Raw genomic sequence first — 25,486 nt, 5'->3', positions numbered from 1 at the left:
ACCCCCCACCCCACATATAAAAAATTCAAAAGGGAAAAGGAAAATTTTAAAACATTTTAAAAAGAACTCTGCGCCCCTCCGAGTCCTCCTGGACAGCAGCAGCAGTAGCAGCAACCGTCCTTATGAGGCCTGTCAGGCCCCGCCCTGGGCTAGGTGGTGAGTGACAGGAGTGGGGCCCTTAGGCACTCACGCAGGGGAATAATGGATATGAACACTTTGGACACTTGGAATCAGAGGAGTCTGGTTCATTAGAGCTAGTGGGACATAGGCACACCAACCTCAGTCTTCCCTCAGGCTGCCACTGTAGCTTACAAGCTCCTTACTTACAAGCAGTCTAGGGGATGACACTGGCTCTCAGTTTCCTCCTCAGTTTCTGTGTTACCTTTGCAGAACTGAGCAGGAAGGAGGGGGGAGGCAAGACTAGGCTCTGCCCATCATTGTTTCTGGTTCTCCTAGCCATTGGCTCTGGCGCCACCTACTGTTGGCCTCCCTGCCTTTTACCCTACCAGTCCTAATGAGCACCAGTCTCCACTGCTTGAAATAGCCAAATGATTAAATATTTCTCAACCAGATTAATCTATTGCAGGGGTAGGAGACTTGTAGCCCTCAAGATGTTGCTGGACTTCAACTACCATCATCTTTGAGAATGGTTATGCAGGCTAGGGCTAATGGGAGTTGGAGTACAACAACATCTGGAGGGCCAGAGGTTCCCCATTCCTGGAATTCTGGGAGGTATCAAAGCTGGTGACAAGCATTCAAGATTCCAAGGAATCTCAAGAAGACCAAGGAACCCACCCATGAATTAATATGAGGATTGCTCCTCCAAGGTTTAAATGAACTTAAAAGTTCAGGTGATGGAGAAAGGGAAAGAATGTGAACTTTGTAAAAATTGCATGCCATTTTAAAAAATATTTGTGAAAAACAAAAAACAATTTCTTAAGTATTTGTTCTCATTAGAATATCTACTGTTGACCCACAAGAAACTGAGCACTCAAAACTTGATATTTGTCAGAAGCTTATGGCCTCTGTTTCTAGAGTGGCAAATTCTTGCAATTTATTGAAAACCTTTAGAGAAGCCATGGGTGGGTTGAGGAGCAGCTATATGGTGTGGGCAGTGTGAGCCACAGGTTTTTCTGGGCTCAGTAGAAAGAACTTTGACTCTCCTTTTCCCTCAGAGTTTCCACGAGCTCGGAACAAAACCTCACACACAGAGATGGGTGGTTGCCAAGTGAGCATCACACAAGCTGTACCTTGACACTGAATTTCAATTCTGTTTCCCTGACTGTGGTAAATTTTGAGATGCAGAATGAGGATTACTGCATGTGATGCAGTAATTCAATGACTGGAAGCCCTGATGCCCTTTTGTCTAACAAAAAAGCAGCTCTGGGGTCAATTTAGAGCTACCATGTTGCGGGGAGGGAGAGGAGTCCTAATCCTGTGTCTGCTTGCTGATTCCCAGACTTAAATTGCCCTTGGAAACTGTGAGCAGTTCTCAAGTTTCCCTCTTCATCAGTCATGGCAGGGATGGGCAAATCTCAGACCTGGAGGCCAAATGTGGCCTTCCAGGCTTCTCAATGTGGCCCTCAGGACTCTCCAAAGGCCATACTCTTCACTGCCACCAGCCTGTGCCCACATCAAGTAATCCCCCCCCCCGGCCGGAATGTGTCATTGAATTGTGATGGTGCCTCTTGCATGTGTGTGTAGAAACCCCTTGTGTGAGAGTAGAATCTAACCTAACGTACAAGGGGGAAAGCCACTTCCATGAGTCCATTCACTTTTTGGCCACATTCATAAGGCATATTTAAGGCCCTATGATACCACTTTAAACAGCCATGGCTTAGGGAGCTGTAGTTTGTTAAGGGTGCTGAGAAGTGTTTGGATATCGCTTTTCACCTCCCAGAGCTGCAATTTCCATAGTTCCTCATGAAGAGAGATTGATTGTTAAACCACTCTGGGAACTTTAAATGTATGGGGTGAATGTGACTCTGGTCCAGTCCATCGCTGATATGTGGACCCCCAGAAGGTTGCTTACAAGAGAATGTGGCCTTTGGGCTGAAAACGTTTCCTCATCTTTTATGTGTGTGGAGGGATTTGGACGGGGGACGTGGTGCAGGAGCAAAGAGAGAGACTCTGTCTACACACAATGCCAGTGCTAGTCATGCCCCACTTTGCCTCTGCAGCTGGGTTTTGTGAAATAAAATAAATATCTACAATACTGGAACTTCAGCGTCACACACAGTGTGACCTGCATGTGTGAATATTGAGAGGAACAGTTTTGTATGAAAACTGGGGCAGTAATGGACTTATGAGGCTGTCCAAGTGGTGACCTGCAAAATTGGTAGCAGATCTTGAATAGCAAAGCACTGATGACAGGTAAGTGTTAACTATTCTATAATTCAATGCAATTAATTAACATTAATTAATGTTATTTACTATTATAGATATATTGTATTTAATAGACATCCCTAACATAAACAATCTGATGTTCATACATTAATATATAAATAACATTTGTGCTATTTACTCACTGTCCTCTCAAATATAATGAATCTACATTATGTTTCAAAAGAAAATACAGGGTTGGTAATCAGGCTCATTAAACTGATAGCAAACATATTTATTCAAATTTATAATTTATTCTATTCATTTCTTTTAAACACCGGAATGTAGCAAATCCAATATTTCCATCATTGAAACCATTTCCCAATGGCAAGAAAGACATGTCAATGATACACAAAAAGTGATAGCAGTATGTGCTAACACCCCAGAAGACAGGATCACACTTCAAAACGACCTTGACAGATTAGAGAACTGGGCCAAAACAAACAAGATGAATTTTAACAGGGAGAAATGTAAAGTATTGCACTTGGGCAAAAAAAATGAGAGGCACAAATACAAGATGGGTGACACCTGGCTTGAGAGCAGTACATGTGAAAAGGATCTAGGAGTCTTGGTTGACCACAAACTTAACATGAGCCAACAGTGTGACGCGGCAGCTAAAAAAGCCAATGCAATTCTGGGCTGCATCAATAGGAGTATAGCATCTAGATCAAGGGAAGTTATAGTGCCACTGTATTCTGCTCTGGTCAGACCTCACCTGGAGTACTGTGTCCAGTTCTGGGCACCACAGTTCAAGAAGGACACTGACAAACTAGAACATGTACAGAGGAGGGCAACCAAAATGGTCAAAGGCCTGGAAACGATGCCTTATGAGGAACGGCTAAGGGAGCTGGGCATGTTTAGCCTGGAGAAGAGGAGGTTAAGGGGTGATATGATAGCCATGTTCAAATATATAAAAGGATGTCACCTAGAGGAGGGAGAAAGGTTGTTTTCTGCTGCTCCAGAGAAGTGGACACGGAGCAATGGATACAAACTACAAGAAAGAAGATTCCACCTAAACATTAGGAAGAACTTCCTGACAGTAAGAGCTGTTCGACAGTGGAATTTGCTGCCAAGGAGTGTGGTGGAGTCTCCTTCTTTGGAGGTCTTTAAGCAGAGGCTTGACAACCATATGTCAGGAGTGCTCTGATGGTGTTTCCTGCTTGGCAGGGGGTTGGACTCGATGACCCTTGTGGTCTCTTCCAACTCTATGATTCTATGTTTCCCCAAATAACTGGGACAAAAACCAGCTTATTTACCATAAATCTTAATATATTTCAGCAGTTGGTGCAGATATTAATTCATAATACACACATTTTTAGTAGTCATCAGATCATTTTTCAACACACAGTGTAAAGGGCAATGACTATCAAACTCTGGTCAAAGGGGTTAAATTCTTCAAGTAATCAGCCACAAATAGCACTTGAAAAAATTAGTGCTTCTGAAGCCTCACTCCAAGAAGATGGTGGTGGTCTAGGATCTCCAAAACTCACTAAGCAACAGATCCTATGATTCCTGGGGGAAGTTATGGCAGTTCAAAGGGTGTAACACCTCTGCCCCCAACATATGCTTTCAGTGGAGATAAAGCCTTTGCCCTCCTCTGTCTGTGTTCAGTTAGGACAAAGCATGGGGAAACTGGCAGACCACACATTGGCAGAAGGATGGTGACTGGGTGGGGAAATCTGAGCCAGCCTTCCCCAACCTCGTGCCCTCCAGATACAGCCAAAATGGGGCTGATGGGAGTTGTATTGCAGAACATCTGCATTGTGTTCCAAAACAGTTTGGGGAAGGCTGATCCAAATGCTTCCTTGCTCTCGTCCTTGAGCCAGACCTGATAGAACCATTCACAATTTCAACCTTAAGCAAAGTAGTAGCAGGAACAACTTGTGTTATCACAGAAGTTGCCAAAAAGGGGGGAAGATAGAGTTTCTACTGAGAATCAAACTCCTTTTTAGAGATCAGAGAGGGGATGGGAAGAGCGGGTTTCCCTTCCTTCTGCACCACTGGAGCAAAAATCCAGGTAAATGGGTGGAAGAAAGGGTGAGGGAGAGAGGAAGGCAGGCAAACAAGTGGAAAGGGGAAATTCTGATCACACCTTGTGCTGAACCCACTCTGATGTGAGTGCATCATCAGCGGAGCATGGCAGATTCTGAACTGGACTCAGAATCAACTGAGGCATGTGTAGTGTAGTGGTTAGAGTGCTGGACTAGGACCTGGGTGGCCTGGGTTCAAATCCTTGCTCAGACATGAAGCTTATTGGGCCATTCGCTGTCTCTCAGCTGAATCTGCCGCAGAGGGTTGTTATGAGGCTAAAACAGGGGGAGAGAGAACAAGTTATTTCACTTGGAGTTCGTTGGAGGAAAGGTGGGATATAAATGCAGGAAAAAGTAGATCGTTTTCCAGAAATTCCAGACATGGAAAGGTGAACTCTCCTTGACCTTGACCATCCTGGCTTATAAAAGCTAGCCGGGAAGAGCTGGGTGACGGGCTTCACGGGGTGGTGAATGCTTCTCTGTGAGAGGGAGCCTTCCCAGACCTCCTGAAAGAGGCAGTCATTAAACCGCTTCTTTAAAAAACAACTCTAGACCCGGCCAATACGGCCAACTATCGCCCAGTCTCAAATCTTCCATTCTTGGGCAAGGTGATTGAGCGAGTGGTTGCTGAACAACTCCAGGCACGCCTGAAAGAAGCGGACCATTTGGATCCCCTCCAGTCGGGCTAGAGGGGCTGGGAGCTGGGGGCACTGTTATACAGTGGTTCCGCTCCTTCCTCCTGGGCTGTGTCCAGAAAGTGGGGGGGGGGGGATGAGTGTTCAGACCCCTGGGCTCTCACTTGTGGGCTGCCTCAGGGTTCCGCCCTCTCCCCCATGCTTTTTAATATCTATATGAAGCCGCTGGGAGAGATCATCAGGGGGTTTGTATTGGGAGTTCATCAATATGCGGATGATACCCAGCTCTACTTCTCATTCAAATAAGAACCAGTGAAGGCGGTGAAGGTCCTGTGTGAGTGTCTGGAGGCGGTTGGGGGATGGATGGCGGCTAACAGATTGAGCCTGAATCCTGACAAGACAGAAGTACTGTTTTGGGGGGACAGGAGGCATGCAGGTGTGGAGGACTCCCTGGTCCTGAATGGGGTAACTGGGCCCCTGAAGGACCAGGTGCGCAGCCTGGGAGTCATTCTGGACTCACAGCTGTCCATGGAGGCACAGGTCAATTCTGTGTCCAGGGCAGCTGTTTACCAGCTCCATCTGGTACGCAGGCTGAGACCCTACCTGCCCGTGGACTGTCTCATCAGAGTGGTGCATGCTCTAGTTATCTCCCGCTTGGACTACTGCAATGCGCTCTACGTGGGGCTACCTTTGAAGGTGACCCAGAAACTACAACTAATCCACAATGCGGCAGCTAGACTGGTGACTGGGAGTGGCCCCCGAGACCTCATAACACCGGTCTTGAAAGACCTACATTGGCTCCCAGTACGTTTCCAAGCACAATTCAAAATGTTGGTGCTGACCTTTAAAGCCCTAAACGGCCTCGGTCCAGTATACCTGAAGGAGCATCTCCACCTCCATCGTTCTGCCTGGACACTGAGGTCCAGCGCTGAGGGCCTTCTGGCGGTTCCCTCGCTACGAGAAGCCAAGTTACAGGGCAGAGGTAGTGGCGCCCACCCTGGTAGTGGCACCCACCCTGTGGAACACTCTCCCACCAGATGTCAAAGAGAAAAAGAACTACCAAACTTTTAGAAGACATCTAAAGTTTACGGAAGCTTTTAATGTTTAACAGACTACTGTATTTTAATACTTTGTTGGAAGCCACCCAGAGTGGCTGGGAAATCCAGCCAGATGGGTGGGGTATGAATAAAAATTATTATTATTAAATTATTACTATTTCTAAGTCAGACGTTGTGCGTGGGTGTGGCCACTGGCAGAGGAATGGGGGGTGGGGGGAGCGCACTGTCCCCAGCACCATTGGGGAGGGGGGTACCATCGCAGCCGCCCCCCGGACATGCGCCGCGCACCACCCCCCACTGGCAGAGGAACAGGGGCGGGGAAGCACATCACCCCCAGCACCATTGGGGGGTACCATCATGGCCGCCCCCCAACACGCACCACACACACTCCACCACACCAGGCGCCACGCCCCCAGGACACATACCACGCCCCCGGGCTGCACACCACACCCCCGCTGGCGACGTGCTGCAAGCCATGCCCCCACCTGCTCTCCGCTCCCTGTGCCGGAGCATGCAGTTTTGTTACTGTTCCCCACCGCGCTGGGCGCCATGCCCCCAGGAAGCATGCCACGCCCCCAGGATGCACGTCAGCCACACCCCCAGCGGTGCCGGAGCGTGCAGCTTCACCACTGGGTGTGGCCATAGTCAGTGGTAGGACACCTGCTTTGCATGCAGGAAGATGGTTCAATCCCTGATAATCTTCTGGAAGGGCTGGGAAAAAATCCTGTCTGAAAGCCTGGAGAGACACTGCCAGCCAGTGTTGGCAACAATGAACTTGATGGTCTGAGTCAGTATAAAACAGGTTTAGGTGGGTGGGTGTGGACAGAGAGAGAGGGAGAGAGAGAGAGAGCCTGCATTATGGGCAACAGGTGGAGAGTATGAAAGCCAAAGCTATATTTAAGGAAAGGAGCTGCTGAGACTCTCTGAAAGGACCCAGAACCACATGGCCATGTCATGCTGCTTCCAAGATGGATGAGGCTGCATCTTCTCTTGGTTGTAGCTGCCCTGGCAAAATCAGAGGAGAGGATGGAAGAGAAACGAGGACAGTAAAAGGGAGGCAACGGGACAGCCATATGCCAGCAGTGCCAAGTTATGCAAACTGTCATATGGGAAATCATGGGCACTGCACTTTGGAAATTGTTTGGCATTATATGTCCCTGTTTGCCTACTGTCTTGCAATAATCCGCACAGAAGGAACATGGGTCTGTTCAGTATGTTTGTTTCCATCCTGCCCCAGCAGGGTGCTACCACCTCATCTCATTTTAAAAAACCGCAACATTACTTCTTTTTAAGCATGTGCAAGAAGACATCTATTTCTGATGTATAGGCTCCAAGTGTCGTTGCTTATGTAGCAAAAATGGCACCACCCACACAGAACAGGCAGGTATGAACAGGCTAGACTTTCCAGAAATACCCAAAACTATTTTGAAAACTATAAAGATGAAAGAAAGAAAGAAATAAAAAGAAAAAAGGGGGGAAAGAACATTATACTTCTGAGCAGTTGCTTGAACACAGGAGATTGTTCTGAGTACCAGAACTAAGCAGAGCTCATAAGAATTCAAGGAGAGTCCTGCAGAATCAAGCCCAATTGTTGTTGTTGTTGTTGTTGTCGTCCCATCTTTCTCCCTGACAGGGACTCAGGCAATCATTAAAAACAATTAAACATTAGCAGACTCTCTCAATCTAGCTATGCAGATCATTCCAATAAAAACATCACAGCACCAGCCCTTTCCTTAAAAACGTTCAGTTCTCCAAAGCATACACCAGCTGGCAGAAAGACAACAAGCGGGGGGAGCTAGTCTAACTTCTCTAGGAAGGAAGTTCCAAAGTTTGGGAGCAGCCCCTGGAAAGGCCCTCTCCTGTATCCAAAAAAAGCATTATTGTGAGGGTGGCAGGACCGAGAAAAGGCTCCTTTAAGCCCATCATCCTGTCCTCACAGTGGCCAACCCATGAGAAGCATGCAAGCAGGACCCGAGTGTAAGAGCAATTCTACCCCCCAGCAGCGGAGGTAAAACATAGAGGTAATTTTAATCTGCTTAAGTATTTTAAGTTTTGTAAGCTGGAAAGTAGGGTTGTACATTTTTCTTGATTTTACGGCTTTACCTTTTGTAAACCACTTTGAGGTTTTTTTTACAATCAAGAGATGTATATATCTAAATAAATAAATAAATAAATAAATAAAAGAGTTGGTAGCCATTGATATCCTTCTCTTCCATGAATTTGCCTAAACCTATCCTAAAGCCTCCCCCACCCCTGAAAAACAGTGCACACAACCTTTTCTGCTTAGCTTGTCACATATAAGGGATAGATGGAATAAGCTCTTTACCATCTAAGGCAGGTTCCCCATAATAAGCTCACAGAGATTAATGAGGCTATATTATAGGTAGTTTGGTATAAAACTCTCAGAGTCTGCAAAAATCAGAGATTGGAGATAGCTTGTGTATATTAGGAATACTTTTTAGATTCAAGCTAGGAGCCTGCAACAAATAACATGAGTGCTCTGGTTTTGGTCCTTGTTGCTTTCTGACAGTTGCAATAATTCAGTGACAGTAAAAGTCACAAAGGGGAGAATTTCTGTGACAGAGGCTTCTCCAGTCTGGTGTCATCCTGATGTTATTGGACTACAATTCCCATCAGCTGTAGCCAGCTTGGTCAGGGATTATGACTTACGGTCTTCAAACAAAAACATCTTGAAGGTCCCAGGCCACAGAGAGGTTAGGCTGACCTCAACTAGAGCCAGGGCTTTTTCGGCTGTGGCTCCGATCTGGTGGAACGCTCTCTCACAAGAGACTAGGGCCCTGCAGGACTTGGCATCTTTCCGCAGGGCCTGCAAGACAGAGATGTCCCACCAGGCCTTTGGCCAGGGCATAGCCTGACTCCCTCCTTTGGCAATCCTCACAAAACTCTATCCCAATGGTTGCCATTAATCTGATTGGGAATTGTAGTCCAGTGGCTTCTGAAGGTCACCATGCTGGCTATTCCTGATATATACTTGGCAATCACTCCTTTGGGCCACCTCAGGCTGCTTAAAGAAATTCATGTGAGGTTTTAATCTCAACCACACTAACAACTTCCCTTGTCCTCACAGCGCCTGTTGCTCTGCTCCCCAAGCAATCAAACATTCCAATCCCATCTCAGTCAATGAATATCAAACATTTCACTGCCACTAGTACAATGTGTTAAGAATGTACCATATTTTTCCATGTATGATGCCCCCATGTATAAGACAACCCCTATTTTTCTTGAACCTTAAATTAAGAAATCAATACTTTAAACATCAAACAGAATGACTTTGAAATAGCAACCCCAAGATCGCCCAAAGTCATTGCCTTTTGGGGGGAGATCGCTGCCCTGCAGCCCCCATGCCACCCTGCACCCTCTACCGTATATTAGAACATCAGCTGCAGTCACCCTGTAATGGTTCACTGAAGTCCACACACTGGTTTATGGAAGTGGATTGGCAGTTCCAACAGCTTCTTCACAGCAGCCACGGGAATGTAACAATATTTAGCAAAAAACATTGTCTTATACATGGAAAAACCCAGGACCCACTCTCAACCCACACATGCATCTGGGGAGCCATTTCTTAATCTTTTACCAATGGTGCCTCTGCTGTCACCCAGCATGAATCAGGCCACGACCCACTAGTCCATCCCGACCCACCAGTTGAAGACCAGTGATACAGATAGATTTAATTGATTCCTTCGATGCAAAAGATGCATATGGGTCATTGCCAAAGAGTCACTACTTCTATAAAAGAGAAGAAAGAACATGTGGCCATTGGGAATTCATAGTGCCACAACCATCAGAAATCCCACACAGCCTTTAGGTACTGGCCACACCCTTTAACTTTCCTCTGCACAACCACAATGTGCACAAACATGCTCCTTTTAAAGTCCCGACATCCATTGGGAGTCCTGCACTGGATCCACACTGGAGAACTAGGTTCTGTAACTCATAGCACAATTCAGATTTCTGGGTAACTAGTGTAAGTAACTTGATCGCCGAAGAATTGACGCTTTTGAATTATGGTGCTGGAGGAGACTCTTGAGAGTCCCTTGGACTGCAAGAAGATCAAACGCATCCATTCTTAAGGAAATCAGCCCTGAGTGCTCACTGGAAAGACAGATCCTGAAGCTGAGGCTCCAATACTTTGGCCACCTCATGAGAAGAGAAGACTCCCTGGAAAAGACCCTGATGCTGGGAAAGATGGAGGGCACAAGGAGAAGGGGACGACAGAGGACGAGATGGTTAGACAGTGTTCTCGAAGCTACAAACATGAGTCTGACCAAACTGCGGGAGGCAGTGGAAGACAGGAGTGCCTGGCGTGCTCTGGTCCATGGGGTCACGAAGAGTCGGACACGACTGAACGACTAAACAACAACAACAAGTGTAAGAGTTTTTCGCAGGAGCCTGCAAGCCATAATCAGCTCCAAACATCAAGTCATTCATAAGCAAGGCTCCTGTGTGTGAAAGCCCTACACAAAATGCACACTGCTGGCACTGTTCATTTGCTACCACCAACCATTTATGGGTGGCTCTGATGGCTTTTAGTCTGCAAAAAAAGGGTAAAGCTCCAAGCTGACCCTCAGCAGGAAAAGATGCTTGGGAGTTTTGCACTCTGATTGGTCTCTCTGTAGGAAGATCTCGAAAAGATGCTGCTGCTCCATCTAGTCCCATCTCTTGGTAGGCATATCTTGCCTTTGAGGTTGACTTTTCCTTACTATCTCATGTGCAGACAGCTAAGTACACCCAGGTACAGCTCAACCTAATGTGTTCAACCAGTGAGGCTGTTGCACAGCTTCACATGCAATCAGCTTGCTATTATTGTAAAATTTCTTAGGGCAACTTCTTCAGGATCAAACATAGCCAATTCAACAGACACAAACAGGTTTACCAAAGGATATGGCTCCGGCAGATAACTCATCTCATCCATCAAAAGAAGCTGCACCTTCAAGGACAGTGCCTACTGTCTCTCACTCTGACAAACCCACATTGAAGCATTTCTCATGTCTTATTCAGATCATCTCCAAAACAAAACCTTGACCCAAGTGCTTGAATAATAGAGGCTTTGGAAGTTGTGACTGAGACCTGTTAATGACCTCTCTGTCTGCTTTCCTAACACAACTCCTAAACACATTCCTTCACTGATCCTGTGGCTTTAGGACAAAACTACATGCTGCAGCAATCCACTGAGAGTCCTTTTGCATGCATGCTTGTTATCCATGCGTCTCAGTGACAAATGCTCCATATACGCCCCCCCCCCGACAAACAAACATTTTCTCCCGAAAAAGTGGCTGAAACTTCGGAAGGAGAAGAGATTGGGGCTTACCTCCAGACTCTGGGTTTGCATGGAGTGGCAGTGTATGTAGCAGAAGCTGGAACATGGGCAGAAGCACAGGCACCACTGAAGGAAGGCTGGACCTCATGGTATTGCCTGGAATGGGCCAGAGAGCGGCACTCAGACCATTCCCTGGACACTGAGCAACAAGCACGCAAAGGAGGCACAAGCTACAGACACAGCCTGTCTGTTTTCAATTGAAGGTTCGGCTACTACTATATTTAATAAGCTTGCAGCTGAGGGAGGGATGTTCTGAAGTTCCCCACCAGTCAGAAACAGGGCTGGGTTAGATACCTCTCATGTTACAAGTCAGTTCCCCTTCTTAAAGGGCTAGTTCTTCCCCCTCCCCATTTCCCCTTTTAGAAACTCTTTGAATATCTCCTCCTTCGCCTCCTTCCCTCTCTGTCATAACTTTTTGGGAACTGGCCAGACTTCCAGCTCTTTGTTTTTCGGTATGGTTCTTTCTGACATGGCTGTGTGAAGGAACTCAGAGAGGTTGTTTGAGGCTACAGGGAGATGCTGTTTGTCTATACATAAAGATAGGGCTGGCCCAATATGTTTTGCTCCCTGAGTCAAAGGGCATGGTGTACCATGGGACTGGCAGTTGAATCTTACATGAATGCTGGTGATGGGAGAGCACCCTCTACTTCACCAGAGTCAGCAGTTAACAGTTAACTTTGTGGGAGCCAGGAGAGGCCATGTAGCATGGACAGCTCTGTCCTCCAACAGATGGGAATAGTCAGGTAGCTTAGGATGGACTGCCAAGAGCCTACTGCCCCTGCCTTTGCCCCTCAGCACCTGCCACCTGAGGTGGTTGCCTGACCTTGTTTAACAGTAGAGCTGACTTTGCTTAAAGACTTCGGTGGCCAGATTGCAAACTATGGGAACACAGGAAGCTACCTTAGTCAGACCAACAGTCCACCTAGCTCAGTGCTGTCTGTTGACTGCCAGTGGCTTGCTAGGATTGCAGTGTGGTGCCTGGAGCTGCTGGGACTCTGTATGCAAGGCAGATGCTCTACCACTGTGCTACAGCCCTGCTGGTTTCCTTTAAAAGTGATGAGACATTCCAACCAGTGATTAGTCAGGGACTACTTTCTTTTAAATGGAGGCAGATTCAATAATTATGGGAACCCCCACATTGCAATCTGCAGTGGTACTGAAACAAGTTTAGCCCCTCATCTGAGTCAGGGAAGGAGCTGTCTGACCTGGTAGAGTCAGATGCCTGTGTGTTCCTCAAGAACTAGACTTTAGAAAACATCCTTTTCCTATAAATGAAGATGTAGACGTTCCTGTTGTGGAACTATTGTTGATATGCTGTTCTTTATGGGTGTTTCTAAAAGACATGGAGAATCTGGTAATGAGATCAGGTTCCACAGTGGCAGCAGTGGCAGTAGTTGCTGGAGTGGTAACTGTGGTCCTTGCTAGAAAAATAGCAAAAAAACATAGAAGCTTGCCTCATTTCGTGTCAAACCATTTGTGAATTTGACTCAGTCTTGTCTGCGCTGTCTGACAGCAGCTCTCCAGGATTCTTAGCCAGAGAACATTTCCAGCCCTACCTGGGAATGCTCAGGATTGAACCTGGGACTAGTCTGCATGCAGCACAGATACTCTATCACTAAGCTATGTCCCTTTCCCCTTTAAGGCAACTGTTTGCATATTGGGGCCACATAACCATCCTGTTACCTAAGGTGCAAATAACTAGACAACACCCAGCATATTGGTTTGAGATCAAATAAGGCCACAACTTTATTGCTTACAGATGTGAAGGTTTGGCCATAGGCATTGTGGTAAGCAACTTCGAATGTCACTCCTGCCTGTCCACTGGGAGTGTTTCTGTTATGTAGTAGCTTGGATCCTAGAACAATAGGCAAGTAGAATCCTAGAATGCAACAACTGATTGGCTTGCAGGAAAAGACCAATCAGGCTCCAGGAGGGAAGCAGAATCAGCCAATCAGACGGAACTCATTGTGTAAATAATGTATATAAAAGCCTGAGGTTTGGGGGGCAATTCAATCACTGTTTTACAAGCTGCAATAAAGAGCATGGAATCACTACAGGACTCCGAGTATATTTCAGTTTCTAAGGGTGAAGCCAGTGGGTGGCAGATGCCCTATATCCTACGTCAAATTGGGCTGTCCCCCAAGTGGTCTCCATTGGAGGTATGGTATGGCCCTAGCCCCCAGCTGGGCATCAGACAGGAGCCACTTCTCCCAGATCCTTTTAACAGGATACCCTTACCTGTGGAGAGGTAGGCAGAGGCTACAACCTGCCCTCCAACCTAGACTAGGCATACCCAATGTCTATCCGCCTTACAAAGTTGTGACAGTTGCTATGAGGTAGGTGAAAATCCAAATGGTGGAACCAATTTGCCAGATGAGAAAAAAATCCTGCTCAGCCCCCAAAATACGGCAAATGACATTGTCCACAGCAAGGTCATACCATCCACAAATACCTTAATCTGAGGGAGGGAGGGAGGGTGGATGGGAGAACTGAAATGGTGAGAGACTGAAAGGCCCAGGAGGCCAGGAATTTATCCTTGCCCTGGGCGTGGGGCCAAGCACAGATATTGGTCAGTTGGCCCTGCATTCAGGGGAACGCCCTTTAATTCCGATTTAGCCCAGAGAAGGCCCAGACCCACCCACAAAGCTGCCCACCTGAGAAGGGGTGAATGGACTTAATGAATGCAACATCAGTGAAAAGAACTGGATGTGTAGTGTATTAAGGGAAATGTCATTCTAAAAGATGCACAATGGAGTTTTTTTTTCTCAAATGAAAAGCAATATACGGTATTTTGAAAAGAAGAGATATTTGCAAAGGGAGGCAGTGGAAACTCACCCCATGCAAATGGAGCGTGCAGGGTCAAACATTGAAATCTGTGAAATTTGGCTCCATTTTAGTTTTCCAAGGGGTTGTTTGGGCATAGTCCCTGGATACTTTTGTATGCACAGTTTCAGGGGATCAGATCACCTCCAAGAAAGAATCTGTTGTGTTTGCTTCTTTGGAGTGATGCCTCCATGTGTATAGTACAATGCTGCATTGTCAAACAGATGCTTTTGCAGCTGGGTCTCCCCAATAACTCACTCTAACAAGCTTCCTGTTCCAGCCTTCATTTTTCACAAGCATCACCTTCTTGTCCAATATTCATAGTTCACATTATGCTGCTGGCCCCTTTGATTAGACATTTTCCAGAGTCAAAACCTTGTTTGCTTTGCTTCCCATGGAAGGAATCTTAACCTTAATGTGAGTTTCTCCTCTCGTTGGAGGCCTGCAACACCTCCTGCTTTAGCAGCGGTGGCAAAATTTAATTAATGCATTGCTTATTTTTCCTTCCAGGTAATTAATAGCATCATAAACCTGGCTTCCTAAGATGTTTATGAGCACATCCCTATGGTTCCAGTAAATTCATTACTTAATTCCATTAAGACACTGGGGTATCACTTTTAACTGAGATTTGCTGATTCTGGAGAGAGCCAATTTCACAAAATATTCATTTTCTGGCTTCTTATGTGTAGTTCTACAATTGATAGCACTGCATTGATACTGAGCTGCTTTTTTAAATCCCCACCTTTGGATTCTTGTAGGGAAAGTCCTAAACTCAAGCTTGGCCTGCAACAAAGTCCCAGGTAACTCTAGTTAGCACTGGGAAAGGCTTATGTTGCAGAGGTGGGGGACCATTTCCAGCCCGAAGCTCCTATTCATTTCCAGGCATATTTATGGATGCCACAAGGCAGTGGTGGATGGGGCCAGAGGCAACAGGGGGTGGAATAATATATGCAGATTTTGCCTTTATGCAGCGGGCTAGTTTCCACACACATTCACACAGTTCTCCATCCTCCACCCAGGCAATCAAGAGGCATTGCTCTGCAGTCAGAAACAAACTAAACACCAGGAAGAAGGCAGATTTCAAAAAATTTAAGGAACTACTGGGAGAGATCAAAGAGAAGGGAGTCCAAGATGGATGCAAGTTTCTTAAAGTGAAATACTGAAGGCCCAAATGGAGACCATTCCAACAAGAAAGAAAAGAGGAAGCCATCTTAGGTGTGGCTGCATAAGGAGCTTACAGAGGACCTGAAATTTATGTATAAGATGTATAAGAAATGGAAGAAAGAGGAAATTATAGGAGGAGAGTTATACATAAGTAGCCAACAGTTGCAAGGGGAAAGTCAGACTGGCTAAAGCTCAGAATGAGCTCAGGCTTGCAAGAGAGGTTAAAAATATTTTTTTAAAGGTTTCTTTGTCTATGGCTGAAGCAAGAGGAAGAACAAGCAAGTGGTAGGTCCTCTGCATGGAGAAGATGGAGAAATGCTATTGGGGGACAGGGAGAAGGCAGAACTACTCAGCACTTATTTTGCCTCTGGCTTCACCCAAAAGGAAAGTGATGCCCACCCTGGTGATAACAGAATAAATGATGTAAGTCTGCTTACCTTAAATGGTTAGGCGGCATGGCAGCGTGGCCACCGGCCTGGTCAGTGATCCAGCAGCTGACTGGGGAGACTGCAGGACTGCCTGCAGACTGGTCTTTGGCAAGCAGGCCTGGGCCTGGGGATTTCCCAGGAGGAAGGCCCAACCAGCCCATGGGTCTTTCTAGGATCCACCTGCTGGGGAATAAACTGAAACAAGCACAGCACTCCTCAGTTTTTTCTATCAGATCCCCCACCCTCACCATTTTCATATGCTTTTCTTTTATGCTAAGACCTTACATAGACATTGTCAGCTGCTGGACAGGAATTTTTCCACTTGGCAAATTGGCACCAGCCATTTGGTTTTCACCTGCCTCATAGCAATTGTCACAACTTTGTGAGGTTAGGCATTGAGTAAGCCTTAGTCTTGGTTGGAGGTTGTAACCTTTGCCTCTCCCTCCTCTGTTAAAGGGATCTGTGAGGTGTTGCTTGTGTCCCACGCCCAGACAGGCTAGGGCCATAGAACTCCAGTGGGGATGCATCAGGGGGTACCCCTATTTGATGTAGGTCATAGGACACCCCCCCCCATGTTGTGGTTTCCCTTTAGATACATTCCCAGCAGATGGGCTGGAGTTAATGTAATGGCTTCACCCAATGCCCATGCCAAACCGTTCACATCTGGCCTATTTGAACCCAAAATCTATATTCTGCTGCTTTGTATGGTTACTTTATCACATAGAGAGTAACTGGGCCACGGGGCTTTGGTACAAAAGGAGGGAGCTGCAGCCTAAGATAGGAAAAGAGGCAGTAAGGGAACACCTAGTGTTGATCACTTCTCCTTCCTGGGTAGTTATCTTTCCACAAAGGCTGACATTAATGCTGAAATCCAACATCGCCTGAGCAATTGGGAAACACTTGCCTGCGAGTGCTCCAATTGGATAACAGCCTTTACCAAAGGTGTCATGGACTTTGAAGATGCTCAAACTCAGGATGAAAGGGAGAAACATGCCAAGAGGAAGGCACGTTTGGCAAACCCTCATCATGATCAACTCCTGCCTAGAAACCTATATCTCCACTGTGGAAGGACATGTGGATCCAGAATTGGCCTCCACAGTCACTTACAGACTCACTGTAAGACCGTGTTCATGGAAGATAATCTTACTTGGCTACAAGTGATTGCCTAAGAAAGAAAGAGGTGCATTTGTAGCTGGTTGATTGACTGAACCCAAAGAGTACTCCTTAATGGTCCCTTCTCATCCTGGAAAAAAGTGACAAGTGGGGTGCCAAAGGGTCCTGGGCCTGTTTGTTGTTCCTTGTCTTTATAAACAACTTGTAGGAATTGAGGGGATGCTCATCAAATTTGCAGATGACACCAAACTGGGAGGGGTAGCTAATGCCGCAGAAGACAGAATCAGAATTCAAAATGACCTTAACCAATTGGAGAACTGGGCCCAATCTAACAAAATGAATTTCAGTAGGGACAAATGTAAAGTTCTGCACTTAGCCAGGAAGAACCAGATGCACAAATAAAAGATGGGGGACACCTGGCTTACTAGCAATATATTTGAAAAGGATCTAGGGATCTTGGTGGACCACAAACTGAACATGAGACAACAGCAGCAGCAACAAAAAAGCTAATGCTATTCTAGGCTGCATCAAGTATAGTGTCCAGATCAAAGGAAGTAATAGTACCACTATTCTGCCTTGGTCAGACCACATCTGGAATGCTGTGTCCAATTCTGGGCATGCGCCATAATTTGAGAATGTTGGCAAGCTGGAACTTGTGCAGAGGAGGGCAAGATAATCAAGGGTCAGGAAACCAAGCCTTAAGAGGAGTGGTTGAAGGAGCTGGGTATGTTTAGTATGAAAATAAGGCGACAAAGATATGATAGCCATCTTCCAATATCTCAAGGGCTGTCACATGGAAGAGGAAGCAAGCTTGTTTAAGTTACCAGATTCCAAGTATCAAGAATAACTTTCTGATGGCAAGAGCTGTTCAACCATGTGTCAGCAGCAGTGGATCCAACCCCCATAGGAGGTCGGCAGGAATGGAGAAGACAGTTCTTACCAACTGCTTTTTATTCAATATTCACAGAGAGAGGCTTGGAAGTGCAGCCTCTTGGAATAATGGCATTGTCCCGAGTGAAATCTCCACCCCCTCCCTCTCTCCTTTCATGTGTCGTCACTATGTGCTGAGAAGTGCCCTCTACCTCTGAGCTACTCTGCTCTCCTACTTTCAATGCTCTCCAGGTTCTGGGAGGGGGGTCTGAAATGCTTTCTAAAGACACTGTGTCTGTCAGCTGTTCCCCCTCTGGTGCTTCTTCCTCCTTTCCCATTATTTCTCAGCTTTCCCCCTCATCTGCCTCTGAGCAGATGTTGTAATTCTGAACTGTCTTCTTTTTCTCTGGAATAGTCAGGCTGGGGAGGCAGTCTCCACCATTCCTCCTCTGCCCAATCCCTGGCACTATGGAATGGACTCCCTTATAAGGTGGTGTACTATCTTTCCTTGGAGGTTTATAAGCAGAGCTTGAATGGCCATCTGTCATGTATGATTTAGTTGAGATTCCTGCATTAGACTAGATGACACTTGTGCCCCTTCCAACTCTACAATTCTATGATTATATGATTCTAAGTTTGCTCCATCTTCCTTCCCCCACCTCAAGAAAAGAACTTATAGTTGCATAGCCCTATTCAGAGTAGACTCACTGAACTTAGGTTCATTAATTTTGGTGGATCTTACATTCTTGGATAGTTTTGCCACCTGAACATTGATTCAATCATCCGGGGGTAGGGTTTTTTCGTGTGCTCCATGAAATGCTTTCAGACATTGTCCGAAATAATTTAGGCTGGCGTTCCACGGGTGTTTTTTCTCCCTTATGCCCACAGACATCAAAATCTGTTTCGTTCACACCCTTGTCTATACACAGTTCCCCCCCTCTCCACCTCAACCTCATTCCTCATACTTATTGGTCGGCAGCTAACCATAACAGTGTGGCATATACACAATGTTCCTAGGCCATCTCCTGTTTACATAGTTTCTCTTCTCCCCTTTTTCAGTGACGTTGAAGATCATTAAACAGAATTTCGGTGAGGTCCAGACTAAACTCCCAACATAGTTGAAGAACATTTGATGCATTGCTTATTATTTCATTTAACACAGTGCTTCCAAGAAAGGAAGTTTGCAGCAATTAATGCCACAAGTGATCAAGAAGTTTCCCACCTTCCCCAAGCTCCACTTGGTGACTGATCTTGTGGCTTCTTCAGCAGCGAGCTACACCCAGCTAAGACTGCTGAGTCACTCTCAGCTGAGCTCTCTACCATGGCTGACTCTGATTTTCCTTTTATGAGGAAAGCAGGCAAGCTGGGAATTTCTTCTGTGGCATTTCAACTGGGCCTGTGCTATCTTGAGCTGCTGGGAGGAGTCTTGGAGCTCTGAAGGGTCAGTTTTCAAATATAAGCACATCTCTTAATGAAAAGCATTTGCCATGATCCAACCAGGAAGATTTGTGTGTGCAACTGAACTTGCACCTTCATCATAATGCAGTCAACTTGCAACTTGTGCACTTTTAACTTGATCACAATTTTGGTGGCCGGCCAGCTGCAATTACCCAAATTAAATGCATACAAGGCAAAGAGCTTAAAGCTCTGGGCAGGTCATGTGAGATCTTGTAGGACCTTTGTGAAAACTCAACAAGGCCCCCAGAGCCCATGCAAGACCTTAAAGGTAAAGGGACCCCTGACCATTAGGTCCAGTCGTGACCGACTCTGGGGTTGCGGCGCTCATCTCGCTTTATTGGCCAAGGGAGCTGGCGTACAGCTTCCAGGTCATGTGGCCAGCATGACTAAGCCACTTCTGGTGAACCAGAGCAGCACACAGAAACACCGTTTACCTTCCCGCTGGAGTGATACCTATTTAGCTACTTGCACTTTGAAGTGCTTTCAAACTGCTAGGTTGGCAGGAGCAGGGACCGAGCAACGGGCGCTCACCCCGTTGTGGGAATTCCAACCGCCGACCTTCTGATCAGCAAGCCCTAGACTCTGTGGTTTAGACCACAGCGCCACCCGCGTCCCTGTAATGGAAGACCTTACCCGAGACCAATAAGCAAGGCAGAAAGCTTAAAAGCACTTGACCTTGCATAGGGGCAAGGCCCATTTGGTGCACTGGCTCCAGAGAATTAGGGATGGTTGGCAGGGGTGCAGTTCCAGGGTTGTTCTGGCTATACATGGTTTTGGTTTTACATGCAACCCATGGAACATAACCTCTGTACAAATTGCAAGTCATCTGCCCTCATCAGTGTCATAGAAATAAAAATCATAGAAATAGTTAACATCTGCAGTGCCACAGGTTCCCCATCCTCAGCTTAAAGAAATTACAGGTGGTGGTGGTGGTAGCCCTAAAGTGAGCAGGGCAAGTGGCTGGGTGCTGGGAATCATAAGCAACATCTGGAGTGCCACATGTTCTCCATTTTGGTTTTACAGTTTTGATAAAAACTGCAGCCCACTCATCAGCAGAATGTCAACTGAGATTCAGCTTCACTTAAGGAGAATTTATCAGACAATTTAATTTTGTCCTGAAGCTGATTGTTGGCCAGCCTTCTATGTGCATTTGCCCTCCTGCTGTACAGTTTTTCTTGTGTGTGTGATTCTTTGTGGCTGATTAGCTGCTCTCCCTGTACAAAGGTCAGAGGGGGCAGGGTTTCTGTTGAGGCAGGTGATTAGCTGTGGGAGGAGCTTATCAGACCTTGCAGGCCAGCGGCTGAAGAAGGAGCCAAAAGGGTTTTCTTGTGTGTGTGATTCTTTGTGGCTGATTAGCTGCTCTCCCTGTGCAAAGATCAGAGGGGGCAGGGTTTCTGTTGAGGCAGGTGATTAGCTGTGGGAGGAGCTTATCAGACCTTGCAGGCCAGCGGCTGAAGAAGGAGCCAAAAGGGTTTTCTTGTGTGTGTGATTCTTTGTGGCTGATTAGCTGCTCTCCCTGTACAAAGGTCAGAGGGGGCAGGGTTTCTGTTGAGGCAGGTGATTAGCTGTGGGAGGAGCTTATCAGACCTTGCAGGCCAGCGGCTGAAGAAGGAGCCAAAAGGGTTTTCTTGTGTGTGTGATTCTTTGTGGCTGATTAGCTGCTCTCCCTGTGCAAAGATCAGAGGGGGCAGGGTTTCTGTTGAGGCAGGTGATTAGCTGTGGGAGGAGCTTATCAGACCTTGCAGGCCAGCGGCTGAAGAAGGAGCCAAAAGGGTTTTCTTGTGTGTGTGATTCTTTGTGGCTAATTAGCTGCTCTCCCTGTACAAAGGTCAGAGGGGGCAGGGTTTCTGTTGAGGCAGGTGATTAGCTGTGGGAGGAGCTTATCAGACCTTGCAGGCCAGCGGCTGAAGAAGGAGCCAAAAGGGTTTTCTTGTGTGTGTGATTCTTTGTGGCTGATTAGCTGCTCTCCCTGTGCAAAGATCAGAGGGGGCAGGGTTTCTGTTGAGGCAGGTGATTAGCTGTGGGAGGAGCTTATCAGACCTTGCAGGCCAGCGGCTGAAGAAGGAGCCAAAAGGGTTTTCTTGTGTGTGTGATTCTTTGTGGCTGATTAGCTGCTCTCCCTGTGCAAAGATCAGAGGGGGCAGGGTTTCTGTTGAGGCAGGTGATTAGCTGTGGGAGGAGCTTATCAGACCTTGCAGGCCAGCGGCTGAAGAAGGAGCCAAAAGGGTTTTCTTGTGTGTGTGATTCTTTGTGGCTGATTAGCTGCTCTCCCTGTACAAAGATCAGACGGGGCAGGGTTTCTGTTGAGGCAGGTGATTAGCTGTGGGAGGAGCTTATCAGAGCTTGCAGGGCAGCGTGCACAGTTTGATCCATCTTTTAGATTTAGGGGAGCTAGTCTCAAACGTTTGTTGGGGGAGACCTAGGTTTTTTGGGGGGGGAGTTATTAGTCCTGTTTTCACACTTTTTATGATGCAGGACCGCTGTAGCCACCCCCAACGACACGTTCTCAAGATGGAGGGGGAGGGAACAGCTGCAGTCGCCTGCAGTTCCTGCGCAATGCTTGCCATCTTGCCAAAGGTTGCAGGCAGCTTTACATGCAGCAATTGCATGTTGATTGCCCTCCTAAAAGACAAAGTCCAGCAACTGGAGGAACGTGTAGCTACACTCCAAAGAATTAGAGAGCTGGAGCTCTTCTTGGAAGCAGCAGAGCACACCGTCTCCACCAAGGAGGAGACAGGAGACTCCCCTGGGAAGGAGGCTAGTTCACCAACACAGGAGCCCGATATGTGGAGAAACGTGACTCAAAGAAGTAGGAGGCCCAGGGTTCGCTCTGATTGTTTAGAAATACACAATCGCTTTCAGGTCCTCTCCCCTAGCATGGAAGACGAAGAGCAGACTCCATTTGAGGATCTCTCCCTCATTACAGTCGATCAGGTATATGAAGATGAACAGCAAAGTCAGTCCTCAGAGAATGTGCAGGCGACCTTGGAACGGACCGCTCACGGAAGAACCCCAACCAAACCTAAGAGGAGGCGTGTAGTGGTGATAGGGGATTCCCTACTGAGGGGAACAGAAGCAGTGATCTGTGGGCCTGACAAGATGTCTCGGGAAGTGTGCTGTCTCCCCGGGGCTAAGATCCAAGATGTAACTGAACGACTGCCAGGAATCATAAAACCCACTGACAAATACCCCTTCCTCTTGGTTCATGTGGGAACCAATGACACTGCAAGCAATAGCCTCCAGAAGATCAAAAGAGACTACGAGGCTCTGGGCAGGAAATTGAAGCAATTAAATGCACAAATCGTCATCTCATCTGTCCTCCCAGTTGAACGACGTGGCCCAGGGAGAGAGGGGAAAATAGTGGAAGTAAACAGCTGGCTTCGCAAATGGTGTAAACAGGAACAGTTTGGATTCTTAGATCACGGACTGCAGTTTCTTGAAGATGGACCTCTGGCAAGCGATGGGCTGCACCTCACAACGGTTGGGAGGAATGTTTTTGCCAAAAAACTCAGAAACCTCATCAGGAGGGCTTTAAACTGACTAATGTGGGGGAGGGAGACAGTGCTCCTGAAGGTAGGAGTCTATCAATTGATGAAGATGATCATCCAAATGTCATAGACCAAATGGAGCAAACAGCAAGCAGACCTAGTGGTGGGAGGAAAAAATCCTTAAATAAGAGCCACGGGGGAATGACTAATGGACTTCAATGTCTGTACACTAATGCACAAAGCATGGGAAATAAACAAGATGAGCTTGAGCTCTTGGTACAGCAAACTAAATATGACATAATAGGCATCACTGAAACCTGGTGGGATAAGTCCCACAATTGGAATGTAATAATGGAGGGATACAATCTATTTCAGAGAAACAGACCAGACAAGAAAGGAGGAGGAGTGGCGTTATATGTCAGGGATGTGTATACCTGTGAAGAGATCCAAGATTTAGAACCTCAAAGCCAAAGTGAGAGCATTTGGGTCAAAATTAAGGGAGAGAAGAATAACAGTGACCTCATTGTGGGAGTTTACTATAGATCCCCAAGCCAAACGGAGGACATAGATGATGCCTTCCTGGAACAGATGGCCAAGCATGCAAAAGGAAGGGAGATAGTAGTAATGGGGGACTTCAATTACCCGGATATTTGTTGGATGTCAAACTCAGCCAAGAGCATAAGGTCAAACAGATTCCTCACTGGCCTTGCAGACAACTTCATTGTCCAGAAAGTGGGAGAAGCAACAAGAGGAACAGCCATTTTAGATCTGGTCCTAACCAATGGCGATGACCTGGTTAATGGGGTAGAAGTGGAAGGATCATTAGGCGCAAGTGATCATGCTCTTCTGAAGTTTACTATACAACGGAAAGGAGCAGCCAAGCATACTAGGACTCAATTTCTTGACTTTAAGAAAGCCGACTTCATAAAACTTAGGGAAGTGCTGGGTGAGATCCCATGGACAGTAATACTAAAAGGAAAGGGAGTTCATGATGGCTGGGAGTTTGTTAAGAGGGAGATAGTAAAAGCACAACTTCAGGCAATACCAATGAGACGGAAACATGGAAGGTGCCTAAAGAAGCCAGGGTGGCTATCTAAAGAACTTTTAACTGAGTTAAGATTAAAAAAGGATGTGTACAAAAAATGGAAAAGGGGGGAAACCACCAAAGAGGAATTCAAACAAATAGCCAGCACGTGTAGACACAAAGTCAGAAAAGCTAAAGCACAGAATGAACTCAGGCTTGCTAGAGAGGTTAAAAGCAACAAAAAAGGCTTTTATGGGTATGTTCGTAGCAAAAGGAAGAACAAAGAAACAGTGGGGTCACTCAGAGGAGAAGATGGTGAAATGCAAACAGGGGATACAGAAAGGGCTGAACTCCTCAATGCCTTCTTTGCCTCAGTCTTCTCCGATAAAGAAAACAATGCCCGACCTGAAGAATTTGGAGCAAATGATTCAGTAGAGAAAACACAGCCCAGAATAACTAAGGAGATAGTACAAGAATACTTGGCTAGTTTAGATGTATTCAAGTCTCCAGGGCCAGATGAACTGCATCCAAGAGTATTAAAAGAACTGGCAGATGTGATCTCAGAACCACTGGCAATCATCTTTGAGAATTCCTGGAGAACAGGCGAAGTCCCAGCAGACTGGAGGAGGGCAAATGTTGTCCCTATTTTCAAAAAGGGGAAAAGAGAGGACCCAAATAATTACCGCCCAGTCAGTCTGACATCAATACCAGGGAAGATTCTGGAGCAGATCATCAAGCAAACAATCTGTGAGCACCTAGAAAGGAATGCTGTGATCACCAATAGTCAGCATGGATTTCTGAAAAATAAGTCGTGTCAGACGAACCTGATCTCATTTTTTGACAGAATTACAAGCCTGGTAGATGAAGGGAACGCAGTGGATGTAGTCTACCTTGATTTCAGCAAGGCATTTGACAAGGTGCCCCATGATATTCTTGTAAAGAAGCTGGTAAAATGCGGTCTTGACTATGCTACCACTCAGTGGATTTGTAACTGGCTGACTGACCGGACCCAAAGGGTGCTCATCAATGGTTCCTCTTCATCCTGGAGAAGAGTGACTAGTGGGGTGCCACAGGGTTCTGTCTTGGGCTCGGTCTTATTCAACATCTTTATCAACGACTTGGATGATGGACTCAAGGGCATCCTGATCAAATTTGCAGATGACACCAAACTGGGAGGGGTGGCTAACACCCCAGAGGACAGGATCACACTTCAAAACAACCTTGACAGATTAGAGAACTGGGCCAAAACAAACAAGATGAATTTTAACAGGGAGAAATGTAAAGTATTGCACTTGGGCAAAAAAAATGAGAGGCACAAATACAAGATGGGTGACACCTGGCTTGAGAGCAGTACATGTGAAAAGGATCTAGGAGTCTTGGTTGACCACAAACTTGACATGAGCCAACAGTGTGACGCGGCAGCTAAAAAAGCCAATGCAATTCTGGGCTGCATCAATAGGAGTATAGCATCTAGATCAAGGGAAGTTATAGTGCCACTGTATTCTGCTCTGGTCAGACCTCACCTGGAGTACTGTGTCCAGTTCTGGGCACCACAGTTCAAGAAGGACACTGACAAACTGGAACGTGTCCAGACGAGGGCAACCAAAATGGTCAAAGGCCTGGAAACGATGCCTTATGAGGAACGGCTAAGGGAGCTGGGCATGTTTAGCCT

At 46.5% G+C, this 25,486-nt stretch overlaps 1 protein-coding gene across 1 annotated transcript in view; it reads right to left on the bottom strand.

Moving 5' to 3' along the window:
• CSPG4 (chondroitin sulfate proteoglycan 4) overlaps nucleotides 1-11,743 on the bottom strand; it is a 126,310-nt gene extending 114,567 nt beyond the window's left edge. Inside the window, exon 1 of the mRNA XM_083412713.1 lies at nucleotides 11,438-11,743. Within this exon, the coding sequence (XP_083268839.1) occupies nucleotides 11,438-11,534 (97 nt within the window). The 5' untranslated portion in view covers nucleotides 11,535-11,743. The remainder of the gene's footprint in view (nucleotides 1-11,437) is intronic.
• Nucleotides 11,744-25,486: the final 13,743 nt, after the last annotated feature.

This window comes from Podarcis tiliguerta, assembly GCF_965153285.1.
Source record: "Podarcis tiliguerta genome assembly, chromosome: 14".
Classification (NCBI taxonomy): domain Eukaryota; kingdom Metazoa; phylum Chordata; class Lepidosauria; order Squamata; family Lacertidae; genus Podarcis; species Podarcis tiliguerta.
Note: the sequence above shows the minus strand (reverse complement) of the source record. Positions and strands in the feature narration are given on the sequence as shown.